A 16,068-nucleotide genomic window follows, 5' to 3' on the forward strand; every position below is an offset into this window, starting at 1 on the left:
ATTGTATTTTGTACTTCATGTCTTTATAATATATCTATGGGTTTATTTTGATGCTGCCTTCCTGAGTTCCTGAAGGCTCTGGATGTTGTAGGGCTGTCCTGGTTAACACACCTCTGAAATGTTCAGTGGAGATCTCAGGGGGTGCCTTTGGAATGGCAGACTGTAGTGGTGGTTCCCCTGTTAAAGAAGAGCTCCGACAATAGGGGATCACACTTTTCAGCCTCCTTAGGAAAGTGTATGCCAGGGTACAGGACAGTCTGCCAGTTAGTCAAACCTTGGATTCTGGAGGAATGATGACTTTTTTGTTCTGACTGTGGAACACTAGACCACATCTTAAACCTCTCAAGGATATTCAAAGGTGGGTAGGAGTTTGCTCAACCAGTATACATGTGTTTTGTGGACTTGGAGAAGGCATTTGACAGGGTCCCTCAGGATATCCTGTTGAGGAGAATGGGGTGCCTGGCTCATTTTTACAGACCATTCTGTCCCTGTACAAATAAAGCCAGAGCTCGGTTCATATCACTGGTAGTAAGTTGTACTTGTTTCCGGTTGGTGTTGGACAGAATATCTAAGCATGGCAAGGTGGTGGAGGGTCTTTGTTTGGGTTTTTTGAGATGATGTGTTCATCGTGCGGTAACCTTCTGCTTTGAATGGAGCAGTTTGTGGCTGAGTGTGAAGCAGCAGGAATGAGAACCAGCACTTCCCATTCCAAGATCATGATCCTACTGGGAGGAGGACCCAGGGCAGACCCTGGACTCACTAGAGATTGTATCTCTCAGCTGCCTGGGAATGTGAGTTGGAGGAGTTAGGTGGGGTGTGGGAAGTCTAGGCTTCTATGGGGTAAGGAATGATCCGGTGTAGACAGCAGCCATGTTGTCCTGCAGCCTTTTCCAGTGCTGGACTGGACCGTCTGCATCAGGTGGGTAGCAAGCATCAGAGGCTTTGGAATGGGGACGGGGGGGGGGGGGGGGGGGGGGTGATATCTGCATCAGTGTACATGCATATGTGTGTGTGTGTGTGTGTGTGTGTATCCTGTGTTCAGCTTGAGAGAGAGTGTGTCCTTTCACCTGGTTAAGCAAAAGTCAACAGTCCTCGGCTGATGCAGGTGTCCTTGAAGGATAGGGGCAGAGAGTCAAAACAGAGTCCTGTTATCAAGGAGAAGAATTTGTTGTTCCAGAGCCGAATGAGTGAAGGAGATGATTATGGACTGATTCTTATATAGTGCTTTTCTACTCTCCCCAAGTACTCAAAGCACTGTGTACAACATGCCTCATCCACCCATTCAAGCACTTCTAAACACAAGTACAAAGTAATCTACATTCACACACATTCACACTCCGATGAACGCATCATCTTGCCCAAGGATATCTGACATGCAGACTGGGGAAGCCAAGGATCAAACCACCAACCTTCCAGTCTGATCTGCTCTACCACCTGAGCCACAGCCACCCGCATGAATAAATAAACTTGCTGTTGTTTGGGTTAATGTGAACAACTGCATCCGATTTTGCAGTCGGGCTAATGTCCCTCACTGGTCATCAGGTATACAGGGAGTGCAGAATTATTAGGCAAGTTATATTTTTGAGGAATAATTTTATTATTGAACAACAACCATGTTCTCAATGAACCCAAAAAACTCATTAATATCAAAGCTGAATGTTTGTGGAAGTAGTTTTTAGTTTGTTTTTAGTTTTAGCTATTTTAGGGGGATATCTGAGTGTGCAGGTGACTATTACTGTGCATAATTATTAGGCAACTTAACAAAAAACAAATATATACCCATTTCAATTATTTATTTTTACCAGTGAAACCAATATAACATCTCCACATTCACAAATATACATTTCTGACATTCAAAAACAAAACAAAAACAAATCAGCGACCAATATAGCCACCTTTCTTTGCAAGGACACTCAAAAGCCTGCCATCCATGGATCCTGTCAGTGTTTTGATCTGTTCACCATCAACATTGCGTGCAGCAGCAACCACAGCCTCCCAGACACTGTTCAGAGGTGTACTGTTTTCCCTCCTTGTAAATCTCACATTTGATGATGGACCACAGGTTCTCAATGGGGTTCAGATCAGGTGAACAAGGAGGCCATGTCATTAGTTTTTCTTCTTTTATACCCTTTCTTGCCAGCCACGCTGTGGAGTACTTGGACGCGTGTGATGGAGCATTGTCCTGCATGAAAATCATGTTTTTCTTGAAGGATGCAGTCTTCTTCCTGTACCACTGCTTGAAGAAGGTGTCTTCCAGAAACTGGCAGTAGGACTGGGAGTTGAGCTTGACTCCATCCTCAACCCGAAAAGGCCCCACAAGCTCATCTTTGATGATACCAGCCCAAACCAGTACTCCACCTCCACCTTGCTGGCGTCTGAGTGGGACTGGAGCTCTCTGCCCTTTACCAATCCAGCCACGGGCCCATCCATCTGGCCCATCAAGACTCACTCTCATTTCATCAGTCCATAAAACCTTAGAAAAACCAGTCTTGAGATATTTCTTGGCCCAGTCTTGACATTTCAGCTTGTGTGTCTTGTTCAGTGGTGGTCGTCTTTCAGCCTTTCTTACCTTGGCCATGTCTCTGAGTATTGCACACCTTGTGCTTTTGGGCACTCCAGTGATGTTGCAGCTCTGAAATATGGCCAAACTGGTGGCAAGTGGCATCTTGGCAGCTGCACGCTTGACTTTTCTCAGTTCATGGGCAGTTATTTTGCGCCTTGGTTTTTCCACACGCTTCTTGCGACCCTGTTGACTATTTTGAATGAAACGCTTGATTGTTCGATGATCACGCTTCAGAAGCTTTGCAATTTTGAGACTGCTGCATCCCTCTGCAAGATATCTCACTATTTTTGACTTTTCTGAGCCTGTCAAGTCCTTCTTTGGACCCATTTTGCCAAAGGAAAGGACGTTGCCTAATAATTATGCACACCTGATATAGGGTGTTGATGTCATTAGACCACACCCCTTCTCATTACAGAGATGCACATCACCTAATATGCTTAATTGGTAGTAGGCTTTCGAGCCTATACAGCTTGAAGCAAGACAACATGCATGAAGAGGATGATGTGGACAAAATACTCATTTGCCTAATAATTCTGCACTCCCTGTATCAATTCCCCGTTGCAGAGCCAAGATCTCATCCATATTGCGTTCAATAAACACAGTCTGAGCACTCACGGCTTGCCCATCACAATCATGTCAGCCAGCCTCGTGGTGTTTTGAACAGCTGTAACCGTGAGTTGTTTGACAGATGTGATGGGACTTCCCATGATGCACAAAAGAATTCTTCCTCTGTTAAACTCTTTTCACTCTTGATGTGTTTTACGGCACTGCTGCTTACCACAAAATGTTGCCTTCTTCTCATAATTTGTGCCCTCCTTATCTCTGTGTGCTCTTCTTATTTATCCTCTATTTCCCCTCACCTGGAACCACAAAAGCAGATGGCTTGTGTTGAAGATCTGTTCCTGTCTCTTTCCTTTATGGCCAAGTGCTGCTTATAAAGGATCACCATATGGTTGTGGTTTTCCTTCCTGGGGTCTTTGTCTTATTATGTAAGGTGCCTTGAGAATAATGTTCTTATGAACTGGATGTATAACTACAGCTTAATTGAATTAAATGCTACTCTGGTTGCATGTGTTTTGGAGGATCTGTCACATTATGTGCTGTTGTAAATCAACCAGCCTATGAGTAAAACCACGAATAAAACAAAAAAAGGCTGCAATTATTGTGCACAAGGGGTCACTCTAGAGCGACTCTGTTATTGAGTTTCATAGTTCAATACTCAGTTTCAATTCCTGTCAGATAACATCAGATGATGTCTGCAGCCCCATTTCACTGAAAAGTTAGTTCAGTCCAAAGCAATTAAAGTATTTTTTCATGTTAAACACTCCATCAGTAACAGTACTAACCACTGAGCTATGTTGCAACATTCATGCTTCACAATCATCTGTACAGTAGCAAAAAGTCATGGCGTGTCTGCATAGTCTCCTCAATTATAGGTGACTAATACACATTGAGTCAGCTGCTGAGAGGGTATGTGGGCTCTGTGATAGGCTGGCTTGTGTTTCAGGATGTACTGTTGATTAAAACAGAAGGACTGACAGCAATCTTTGTACCTAAACCACTAAAGCAAAAGGTTAGGTGCAATTTTAGCTCAAGAAACTAACATGAAACTTTAAACCTTATGATAGTTTCCAGAAATTATCATTTAGACCATTTAAGTGTGTAGAAATGATGCTGTGCATTAAAATATTTTAATCATAGTTTTCCTACTTGACTCATACGTGAGAAAGCCAGACAAAAATATCTGAAAGTGTATAGTTCACTGAGAGACTGACCTGCAGTGAAACCAAATGTTTTTATGAAAGCACAAAAGTTTCCATCTACAGTAACTTACCTAAGTCATAATACATGAATTGTCTTTTATGAATCAGTAAATTGTTGAGAATCTTTGCCTTCTCTACTAAAAATAATACAACCATAAGAATCATAGCTGCATTTTTTGAAAATATACATTTGCATATAAAAGAAGAAACAAAACAGCAACAAAAACCCAAAAACTCATTCAACAGTCAACACCTAATATACATCATAGATAATACATCTTGGCTGTTATTGGCTATTGGCTGCTGAAACTGGTGTTCAACATTTTTTGAAGAGTCTCTGACTAATGAAACATAGCCCGATCAAGACTTCCGGGCCAAACCCACAGACCAAAGAAATATAAATACACCTGAGAAGAGAAGAAAAACGAGTGTTAATTCTTCTTGCAAGTGATCAAAGTCCAGTGCATATTTGATATAAGAATCATTCACATAATAACCTTGAAGGGAGTTCAAAATGGTGAATATGTAGATCCCAGTGAGTGAAACGTACGTAGTGCTGGCTAACCCCCAAGGTAACCCCAGCACACAGCTGAGGCCCAGCACTGTGACACAGTCCCTCCATAACCTCTTTCTTTTCTCTTTGTTTATCTCCTTCCAGTCACTGCTGCTTACAAAGCTCATCTTCTTATCATCACTTCTTAATTTCCGCATCTTACACACAACCAGCCCCAGCATGCAGGCATTGAACAGGACCACCAACAAAGGAAAGGCCACAGTAGTGATGTAGCTGACTAGAGGACACTTTGATTGGAAGTCGCTGCTAATCCAGCACCTGCCCATTAAAAAAGATAAAATAAAAAAATACAGTGAGCTCCTTTAACATAACAGCATGTATCTGTGCATAATCAAAATACCATGCTAATTACATATTTAAAATCAAAACCACTGAGTTTCTTACATTTGTGCTGTTGAATTGCCATTTTTGGTTTCCCTTAGTTGTAGAGTGTACTTTCCATAAACACCTGAAATCCCACAAATTGTTGCGACCAATGTGGGAAAACCTGGACAAGAGAATGATCAATTACCTTTAATTGAATCATTAGATACAAAGACCAAGATAAGATCAAATGTAACATTTTTTTTTTAAATTTGCAATATCCATTGCAGTTTCTCAAACATAAAATAAAAGATATACGGAGAATGTTAGATTATCACCAAGTTCTGGGCTTCAGTGTAAGAACCTTGCCAGTGTCTGTGTGTGTACGGGTAAAACGCAAACACTGGAATGTGGCTTCTCTTAATTTAATTTATTCAAAAAGAAATTGCTCTACATGAAAAAAATACAAACAAACAAAAAACAATAATACGAGTCTACACAAATCACCAACCTTGAGAAATTTTGAGATTGAGCCCCATCTACATATTCCTCTTATCTCTAAACTGCCAGACTTTGTCAGTTTGTTCAGTTGACTAGAAGCTGAACTGAGAGAGGAAATGATTTGCAACACAATGGAAAAAAGTCAATAACATTCAGCAGCTTTAGTAGATAATGTGTGAAAATGTCCCACTATAACTTTTTCTTAATTTAAAGGTGACCAATTCAAACAACAGCCAAAGAGAGCTCAGGATACTCTTGTTTCTGAATTTTTCTTTGTATAATTCTACTTGTTTTTAAGGTTATTTGTCAGTTTTTTGGTTTCTTAGTGTTCTTTATTGTCAGGTCTCAACTGTTATGAGTTTCACCCCAACTTGTGCTCAGTATTTCCGTTTAGGTAGTTTCTCATTTTTGATAGAAGGATAACGATAGAAGTTAGATTAGATTCAGCTGTCTTGTTACTCTCCTGTTTTCAAATCATTAATTACCTTGCCTATATTAATTGCCCTCAGTCTTGTCTTGGAACTATTGCTTCATTAGTGTTTTTCTTTTTTTTTTTCCATATTTGACAGAAACAATGTCCCAACAAAACTTCACTAACCCCATCCAACCAGGCAGAGTTTGAGCAGGTATCTCCTGATATAGATGTTAAAGACCCGAATGAGCAAAAGGTAGATTTGAAACCCCTCCAGAGCACTCCAGGTCAAGGTGGCCAGCAGAGACCAATGCAGAAAGAGACCAAGAACCAGGCAAATTGAGCTGTCCTCATTTTTCCTCAGCCATTCCCAGAAACTGCACAGCAGGAAGCTGAGGTGGAGGCAGAACATTGCCCCTGTAAGTTGCATGTGCAGACCTGTGGCCTTCTCAGGACACCGCCGACTACAAGAGAAACAGGATTATTTATTTATCACCAGTTTTGCAGACAGTAGACATAATCTGGCATTTTTAGATGTTTAATTTTAAAATCAGTTTCAATATCTGTTCATACTTTTCATGCTTTTCCATACTTTACACCAATAGAGATTATAAGCTTGTTGTTTGTTTATAATGGCTATAAGACTAAATATACAAGATAAAATGTCTTGTCTATGTGTAAGTGAGGCACGTGGTCCTGTGGATTAAACAATAAAAGACAAAAAACTGAAGCTGGCAGCAGTGATGATAGGGTCTTCACACTTTGTCAAAGTGTGCTACAGCTGAGGCCAACTGTTGCTACTGTCAAGCTATTTCCTGTTGTCACATGAATAGCTTACACATTTCTTCATGGTAGTTTCATGAAGGAGTTGCTTGTCCTGTGTAGAACCCACAATGAAAATTTCCTGTACATCTCATGAACATTGAATGATGTTTACAACTTAAGTACCCAATTTCTTGTTTCTATGCCTATGCAGTAGTTCGTTCATCTGTGACCAAAAGACATAGAGACGTCTCCACACTTGGACTCTTATCAAACGTGAAGTTTGGAGCAGATTTGGTAACCATGTCATTTTGGCACCGTCACATGCAAGAGCCATTAAATATAAACATTTTCACAACAACTGACATAGGTGTCAGGATTCACAGTGTTTCAAAGCTTTCCAACCCCGTAAAATACTTTAAGGTAAATTGAGATGTGGCCAAAGTTCAATGTAAATTTACAATGAACTAAAGCGAAAGTATCAGCTATAGCTATAGCTGCTGCGCAATACTGACATATAGGTGTGTTGAAACTAGACTGGGGGCTGAAGTGGTTTACTATCAGCAGGGTGCAGTGTCACAGACAACAAGTCAAACTATAGAAGAGAGAACAATAATTTATTTATAAGGAACTAAAACCTACTCTCTGCAAATGGCAAAAACCCAGGCATTTCTTTAGGTTTACAAACTAAATAGGTTTTGCAAAAAAGCATTCATGCAGGGAAGTTCAAACATTATTTTTAAAAAGTTTCAAAAATTGGAGCAACAACTGAGGTCCTATGAAGCAACATGTGGTGAGAGGCGCTGTAACCTAGCAACATAACATAGTAGTGTTCTCAGAAACAGGCAAGCCATCTACTTAGCCACCAAACACTGTGGTGGGCTTCCTGGCTATTTGTGTGACCTGGGTTTTTGCCACTCAGAATGAAATGCTTGATGTGAAATCTTTCACAATGAATGTCATGTTAAGTGTGTGGGACAAGTTAGTTTTCTGATGCTTAATAACTAATGTCTAATCTTTCACAACATAGTAAAAAACAAAACAAAATGTAATTTTTCTATGAAATGAGATGGCAGTAATTCACTTAGTATGAACACATTACTTTAGGTCCTTGATGAAAGGATGAAAAAAATGTCTCGTCTGCTAAACTAAAGAGATATTCTACAATATTTAAATATGACACATCACGGGACATGAGGACACTCACTGTAACCAAATGAAGACAATCAGGCTGATGAATGTGAAGACGACTGAAAGTGCTGATCCAATGTAAGTGATGTAGCTTAGCTTCTCCGCTTCCAAGTTTGTGACTGATATCTCAGGGTTCTGAAACGTAAGACAATATGTACGTATGTAAAAATAAGGGAAGTACCAGTGTGACCAAGAAGCTGGTGTAGACATGCTAAACACTGCAGTTCCCCCAAAAGCAAGTTAATTACTAAGGTTAAAATTGCCATAATGATATTAACAATCAAGTTTACAGCTTAGTACAAAAATAGTTTTGAGGTTCTATAGATAATTTCATCCTATTTATTACAATTGTAATAGAGTTATAATTGTAGTTATAACGAGAGGCTCAAAGTCAGGCATGCGCCAGCTTTGAGTAACATGTTTGCTAGCATAAACAGCTCTGGCTAAATACTGTCAGCTAACCTTTAGATTAGTGATATTATTTAACAAATACTATGTGGTGTGACACAACCCAGTCAAACAATTTGTACTTCAGTTTTAGTGAGAGAATACAAGTATTCCAGTATTTTATTGTTGTTTCGTAAGTCATCAAAAGCAGATATCTGTATCTGTACAATGTACCAATACAGATTATTGATGAAGATTCCTAACATCCGCTGTCCTCTCTTCCTCAAGGCGGCTAACACTGAGGCTTCTAAATGCTGATTCCAAAACTAACGAGTGACATATCAGGTTACATCCTGCTTTTATACAATCTATATGTAATGCACTAGTTAGCTCACGCTGGCATTAAAAAATCTATTCCTCTCATTTATTCTGGTATATTTAATTATACAAAATATGTCACCCCTCAAATGCTATACACATGGCATTTTGTCTCCTAATTGATATGCTGTGCCGAGTTACAGCTGCTAAACAATAATAAGACAAAAATATATTTTTATGACCAAAGTTTGATCATTTTCTGTTAAATTATATTACCACAAGAACAGCAAAGAAGCTGAGATGGTCGCAGCTGCAAATAAATTCATCTTCAGTTTTATTGGTTTTGCAGCCTTTAACACTCCAGTAACCTACACAGGAAAAAAAATCAGAGCAAGTAAGTGTGCGTCACCTTTTTACTTAGAAATAAAAATACCAAACAATGACATCGATAACAGCACCTGTTCCATTGTCTGATTCCTGCCAAAATACACAAGTTCCATCTGTAATCTGTGAAGACTAAATCAAAATAAGAGGGAAACAGGTTATTCCATTTTCTAAATAAGATGTTAGCCCAACTATGTTTGTATTTTTACCTTTTTGTTGTGTTTGAAGAATAACATGATGGGTTGTAAGAGATTTCTGATGATTTCACCATTTTCTGTCATGTTAACTGCCTTCACCGCGAGGACTAATCCTCTGAGCACAGTGCCTTCTCTGCGGTGGAATTGGAATCTACTTTTCTGAGGAGGACTCAGCTGCAATGAGGCAGACACATGACAGTAATGTTAGTGTTGAAAATGGGATTTTTGTTGTGTGTGGGACTGTAGGCTGTAGGTTTATATTATGAAATGGTAATTATGAAAGAGTGAATTTTGGGCCATTTTACAGAGAAAGGAGTATGTATATATACTACTCCTAATGTAAGGAGTAGTATAATGAATTATGTTGCCCTAGATGTAACTAAGTAGCGTACTGCGTTACTTTGAAGAAAAGTATCCTGTTCAATGTGTAATACATTGCTTTTTAAAAGACCCCAATTCTGATAACAACAAAGAGGGGAAATAGCTCACAGCATGCAATTCATTTGCATATCTTTGACATGCTGCTTGGAGCTGGTGGTGACTCTCAAAGCAAAGCCCACGAGAACCTAATGAGCATCAATAAGCAATCGAGTGGGTAAAAATTATTGATAATGGAATCAGCATTGCTAAATTCTTATAAGTTTCCATTCCTACTGATGCGTGAGAAAATAATAAAGCCCTCTGAAAAGTGAGGACTCTTAAAGAGAATGCAACAAGGATGCCATGGAAAGATGATTCGTTTTGCAGGGCAGTGTCCTGTTGAGAATCCAAACCCGCTTCACACCCTGGAGGACGGGGCTGAGGCCCCCCCACACTCCCTAGCAGATCATTACATGGAGAAACCTTTGGAATGCAAGCATGCTGATCCACACAGGTATGCACACATGGGTATTCACAGACGCGGACTAAAGCTTTCTTGGCTGCTGCCTCAAAGCACACTGTGCGCTGTCTATCTTGCGTGCTGCACAATATTGTTTATTACTTAGTAAATACTGATATCTATGACTAGCTAGTTTATTGTGATGGTGCTTTGTTTTCTCTATTATTATGTTGCTCTTTGTTGTTTGCTGTCTCCTCTGTTTGTTTGTTTGTTTGTTTGTTTTTTTTCTCCATACAGGTGACCCAGGAGTTTTTTTTTTTTTTTTTTTGTCTCTCTTCCCCCCCCTTCTCACCGTCTCTTCTCCCCTTTGGTTTTCTTTCTTTCTCTCCCCCTCTCTCTCTCATTTATTCCCCCTGTCCTATTTATTAAAAAAAAAAAAAAAAAAAAATGACAAAGGATGAACTGAAGCTCTGCCATCACGTAATGTCGCATACTGCTGTTTCTGATGTCATTTGGAAAAAAAAAAAAAAAAAAAAAAAAAAAAAAAAAGAGAATCCAAATCCTACAACTTTAGCGCCCTATCTTGCAAAGCCATAATGGACTTTTGGATGTTGTCATTTTGCCCCTGCTCAGGCTTTTCAAAAGCTGCCATCCTCCATCTGAACTTTCACCTTTGTGTCTCTAACGTCTGGCTTTCTTCCACATCACCTTCTGACAGCTATAAATAAACTTCTACAGCTCTGAGTAAAATCCTTTCTGCCTCGCTCAGCCATCATATAATTCTGCAATCAAACAAGACCTGATCTCCACTTCAAGGGACAGAGGATATAAAGTAAATAAACAAAATTTTTGGAAAAAAAAGTTGATGCAAAATGTTTCTATGAAAGACAATACTTAAATTATGTATTCTTACGGTATGATGGGACTAAGGTTCTCTCTTAAGGTTCTACTTACCTTAAAATAAGTGCTGTTGATAACAGAAGCCATCACTGTGGTGGCAGCTCCTTTGAAAGCTGAGGATGGGATGTGAATTCTGTGGTGAGATGTAGGGTTCATATCACCCTGAAAAGCACAAACAAGAGCATGAAAAAAGATCTGAATGCATACATCCTCCACAGTATATCAATACAAATATATATAACACAGGTTATAATTTATAAAAGTTACCTTTGCTTGCACCTTGTTCCTTGTCTCAGGTATTTATAGATCTTTCAAGAAAAGATATTATAAAAACAACAAACTCACCCCCCAAAAATGTGCTCACCTCTAGTGATGAGTCCACGGTTTGACGACTGAAGCCGAATATACGCCTTTTGAGTTCACAGGCTGCAGTTCTTTCCTCATAACACCTGCAAAGATATACTCACTATATAAGTATTCACTGATCTGAAACAAATGGCACAACTAAATCTATGAATATATACTGAAGGTGACGTTTCCATTACAATAATCAGATAATATATTACCTGCAAATATTGATAAACACTACCAGTCAAAGTTGGGACACACCTTCACATTTACTGGTTTGTTTTAATTTTCACGACTATTTATGTTGCAGATTCTCACTGAAGGCATCAAAACTATAAATGAGCACACATGGCATTATGTAGAAAACAAAAAAGTGTGAAAAAAGTCAATACATGTTTTATATTTTACATTCTTAAAAATAGCCACGCTTTGATTACTGCTTTGCACACTCTTGGCATTCTCTCACTGAGCTTCATGAGGTCGTCACCTGAAATGGTTTTCCAACAGACTTGAAAGAGTTCCCAGAGGTCCATCTCATCCTAAAACATCTCGACTGGGTTTAGATCAGGTGACTGTGGAGGCCAGGTCATCTGGCGCAGCACTCCATCACTTTCATTCTTGGTCAGCCTGGAGGTGTGTTTGAGGTCATTGTCAAGTTGAAAAATAAATGATGGTCCAACTGCAGGATGCTGTGGTAGCTATGCTGATTCAGTGTTCCTTCAGTTTTGAATAAATCTCCAACTGTGTCACCAGCAAAGCACCCCCACACCATTACATCTCTTCTTTTATGCTTCATGGTGAGAACCATGCGTGCAAATACCATCTGTTCATCTTTTCTGCATTGCACAAAGTCACAACAGGTGGAACCAAAGATCTCAAATTTGGACTCATCAGACCAAAGCACAGATTTACACTGGTCTACTGTCCATTCCTTGCGTTTCTTGGCCCAAACAAATCTCTTCTGCTTGTTGCTCTTCCTTAGTCGTGGTTTCCTCTGAACAGTTGATGTAGAGATGTGTCTGCTACTGGAACTCTGTGTGGCATTTATCTGGGCTCTAATCAGAGGTGCTGTTAATTTCTGAAGTTGGTGACTGGATGAATTTATCCTCAGCAGCAGAGGTAACTCTTGGTCTTCGTTACCTGTGGCAGTCCTCAATTTCATGGCAGCACTCCATGGTTTTCACGACTGCACTTGGACACATTCAGTTTAAGCAATTTCCCAGACTGACTGACCTTCAGTTCTTAAAACAATGATGGACTGCTGTTTCTCTTAGCTGTTTGTTTCTTGCCATCATACGAATTCTAACATATGTTGTGAAACAGGGTGTCAGCTGTGTACCAACCTGACTTCTGCATAACACAACTGATGGTCCCATCCCAACTAAGAAGGCAAGAAATTCCACAAATGAACCCTGACAAAGCACACCTGTGAAGTGAAAACCATTTCAGGTGACTACATCATTAAGATCATTAACAGAAGGCCAAGGGTTTGCAGCGCTGTCAAGAAAGCAAAGGGTGGCTACTTTGAGGAATTTAAAATATAAGACATATTTAGAGTCATTTTGTCATTTTGTTCTTTGCTGCATAATTCCATATATCTTGCTTTATATATTTCAATTCAATTCAATTCAATAAACTTTATTGATCCCGAAGGTTGGCCCGCAAGGAAATTGGGTATTTGATATCTTCAATATGTATGTACGATGTAAAAAGTAAACAGACTAGTAGTGTATATATGATAAACATAAACATGGATCTACTAAGTTGATCGAACACATTGTTTAATGGAATATGTTCCGAATTCCAAAAGTTCAAGAAAAAAAAAAACCCCATGAAGTTCTCTAAAAGCACACAAACCCCATTTTCCTGCATGACAGTCTGGTGATTTAAGCCGCGCACTGACACCAAATGACACTGTCAGCTTTTAGTAAAAGTCAGTGTCATGGTGGCTGTGTGTGGCAGGCAGATTTGGGGACCCAATATGCAGACTCAAAGAGGCGGAAGTAAACTCAAACTTTGCTTTATTGCTGGACAAACAGTGGGTCGACCACCCAGGTACCCTAACAGGCAGTTGGATAGCATCATTTATGACTCTGAAAGGCACTAACACTCTCAGGAGTACTCTTTGGCTATGTCCACACTAGCCCGGATAGATTTGAAAACGGCATTTTTGTCTGAAAATGCTCCGCGTCCACACTAGCGTTTTCAGTCGTTTTCACAGAGTTGCGCGTCCACATTGTAACGGCCAAAAACGCTTACATTCCAGTACTGAGCATGCGTGAAACAAGAAGATTCGACCTGCCTCACTTCTGTCTGCCGTTTATTTAGTTTCAGGCTCTTTGAAATGTCGCGGCAAAATGTTTAGGAAAAGCACAGAGTTTTTTAAATGGACTAACAATGAGGTGGAGTTGTTGCTGCGAGTAACACAAAAGTACAAAGATGCAAAAGCGAGTGAGAATTAAATAAGGTCTCTGGAGCATGTACAAACTGATATTAATCTTTAATAAGGCTGTCAAAATTGAGAGCAATAGAAAACAACTGCTCTATAATGCCCTCCGCTATCTTAGTTTAATTGGTCACATGACTGCATCATATGACTAACATGTGTCATCGTTTAGAAAGTCTGCGTTTTTGCTGTCCACACTGCGACGTGAAAGCACCGTTTTCAAATATATGCATTTTCAAGAACTTTTTGAAAACGCTGCGTTTTCCATCAGCAAAAACGCCGTCTCAGTGTGGACGGGAGGCCAAAACAGAGAGAAAACGATGCATTTTCAAACGAAAACGTATTAGTGTGGACGTAGCCTTTAGCTGAGGCAGATATTTCAAAACACATAAATGATGACAATCTAGATATGAACATGTTGTTCATCTTAATTTCAATAGGTTTAATGTCTGATTCCATAAACAAAATTTATTATGTATATCTGTGTTTCTCTTTTTGACAGTCACGTTAAGTCAAATCCAGCATTTATCCACAGCAAATAGTATCCACATTAATTCATTCATGTAGTACAACAATGCAACTTATCCAAAACAGGAGTGTTTAGATGTCCATCATTTAAATTACCGTGTCCAAAAAAGACTACTTTGTGTACAGTGAAGCAGGACATCTTCACACCCTGTCAAAGTGAAGCAAACAGAAAGTGAAGGAATCAGAAAATAACAGTCATACAAGATTTGAAGTTGATACAGTTTTGAAGTCTGAATTCAGAGACAAATGAAAGGCAAGATGTTCGGCTGTTTGGTCAGTACTTACTTAGTGGCTTCTGCGTTGTGAAACTGTTGTTGCCACCTGGTAGTAGAGAAGTGTTTTAAGGGGCTGTTTACAGTTAGTGTTACTCATCTCATAAGCAAACAACTGTAAACATATCAGCAATTACATCGTAAGATTACTCACCAACAGCTTGGGACATAGAAAAACAGATGATTTTGACGAGAAAAAGTGTAATCCACATCGTGTCTCACTCGTCCACAAATAGCTCTATGCTGTAAGAGGACCATTCAATGTGCTGCCCTACCAGGTTGAAGTGTGCTTAACCAAGTGAGCTGAGAATTTCACACATTCTTAGCAGAGCTGTGGTTCAGAGGTCAGAGGAGGAAGTGATTCATGGCTAATGTTTTGGGTTTTTTTCAAAGATGTCATGACTGAGCAATTTGAAGCTGCTGGTTTAAATTTCCACTGAAAATTTCATTGTAAACATAGACTGACACACTGTGAAAAAGCATTAGAACATGACTAACCAGCCAAGACCATGATGCCAGACCACATCATGGTCTTTTAGTTTGCTTTAACCAAAACAAGCATCAGAGCTTTAACTGGTTTGAAGCTAGTCTTGACCATTTAAAAAAATTAATTGACACTTACACAGAAACAAAAAATGTAACTGAATAATGAATATTAGTTTTTTTTGAAGAAAAGGAATTACTCTAATGTTACTGCTTTACATATACGCAGATAGGAATACGTTAAACCATAATTGTCAAGAAATGTTGAGAATTATAAGTTATCAAGGAAGTGAAACCTGAACTCGCATCTTGTCATTTTTCTAAAGATGGCAATACATGAAAATAAATCCAGATTTTTGAAGGTATCTGTATTCCAGTATATAGTGTTTGTCTGCAGCTCTATAAGAACCAGACTGTCTGTAACAGTGGACTGAATACCCCATACTCCCAAATCACCCCTTCCGAGGCTTGGCCTTGAACCCACACGCTAACCACAAAAACTAGATGGAGAAACAGAACGGAGGTGTGAGCATGGTGTGCTCATTGGTGCCTGAGTATTTCAGAAACTGGTGATCTACTGGCATTTTCCAACACTAAGTTCTCTGCAGTTTCCAGAGAATAAGCTGGAAAAAATATCCAGAGAGCATCAGTTCTCTGGAAGAAAATGCCTTGTTGTTGCCAGAGGTCAGAGTAGAATAACTGCACTGCTTCCAACTGATAGGAAGTCAACTCAAAGAGCCACTCATTACAGTCAAGTTATTGATATTTGCTTGAAAGAGGAAACAGAAAATCACAAGAATTTTCTTCAAAATTTCTACATAGTATTTGCACAAAAAGGAAGAAATAACACATCTAAATGTGTATATATTTTTAATTGTTAGTTATACTGAACTACATATCAATAGAAGCACAACAC

At 39.3% G+C, this 16,068-nt stretch overlaps 1 protein-coding gene across 4 annotated transcripts; it reads right to left on the reverse strand.

Moving 5' to 3' along the window:
- Positions 1–3,989: 3,989 nt before the first annotated feature.
- Positions 3,990–14,959, reverse strand: LOC308398075 (adhesion G-protein coupled receptor G1-like). 4 transcript variants are annotated; one of them, XM_080884471.1, is made up of 13 exons: positions 14,824–14,959; positions 14,683–14,718; positions 14,494–14,545; positions 11,440–11,524; positions 11,130–11,237; positions 9,368–9,529; positions 9,233–9,290; positions 9,051–9,142; positions 8,086–8,204; positions 6,303–6,580; positions 5,285–5,387; positions 4,824–5,158; positions 3,992–4,733 (listed from the first exon to the last, which is right to left on the reverse strand). In XM_080884471.1, the coding sequence occupies exons 1-13, from the start codon at positions 14,879–14,881 to the stop codon at positions 4,687–4,689; spliced, it is 1,533 nt and encodes a 510-aa protein (XP_080740597.1). In that variant the 5' UTR covers positions 14,882–14,959; the 3' UTR covers positions 3,992–4,686. The 4 variants fall into 4 exon arrangements, with proteins under 4 accessions (XP_080740596.1, XP_080740598.1, XP_080740597.1 ...); XM_080884473.1 differs by having other exon boundaries at positions 14,683–14,745; positions 14,824–14,897; XM_080884470.1 differs by lacking the exon at positions 14,494–14,545 and having other exon boundaries at positions 3,990–4,733; positions 14,683–14,745; positions 14,824–14,935.
- Positions 14,960–16,068: the final 1,109 nt, after the last annotated feature.

Source organism: Rhamphochromis sp. 'chilingali', assembly GCF_963969265.1.
Source record: "Rhamphochromis sp. 'chilingali' genome assembly, chromosome: 6".
In the NCBI taxonomy this organism is placed as follows: domain Eukaryota; kingdom Metazoa; phylum Chordata; class Actinopteri; order Cichliformes; family Cichlidae; genus Rhamphochromis; species Rhamphochromis sp. 'chilingali'.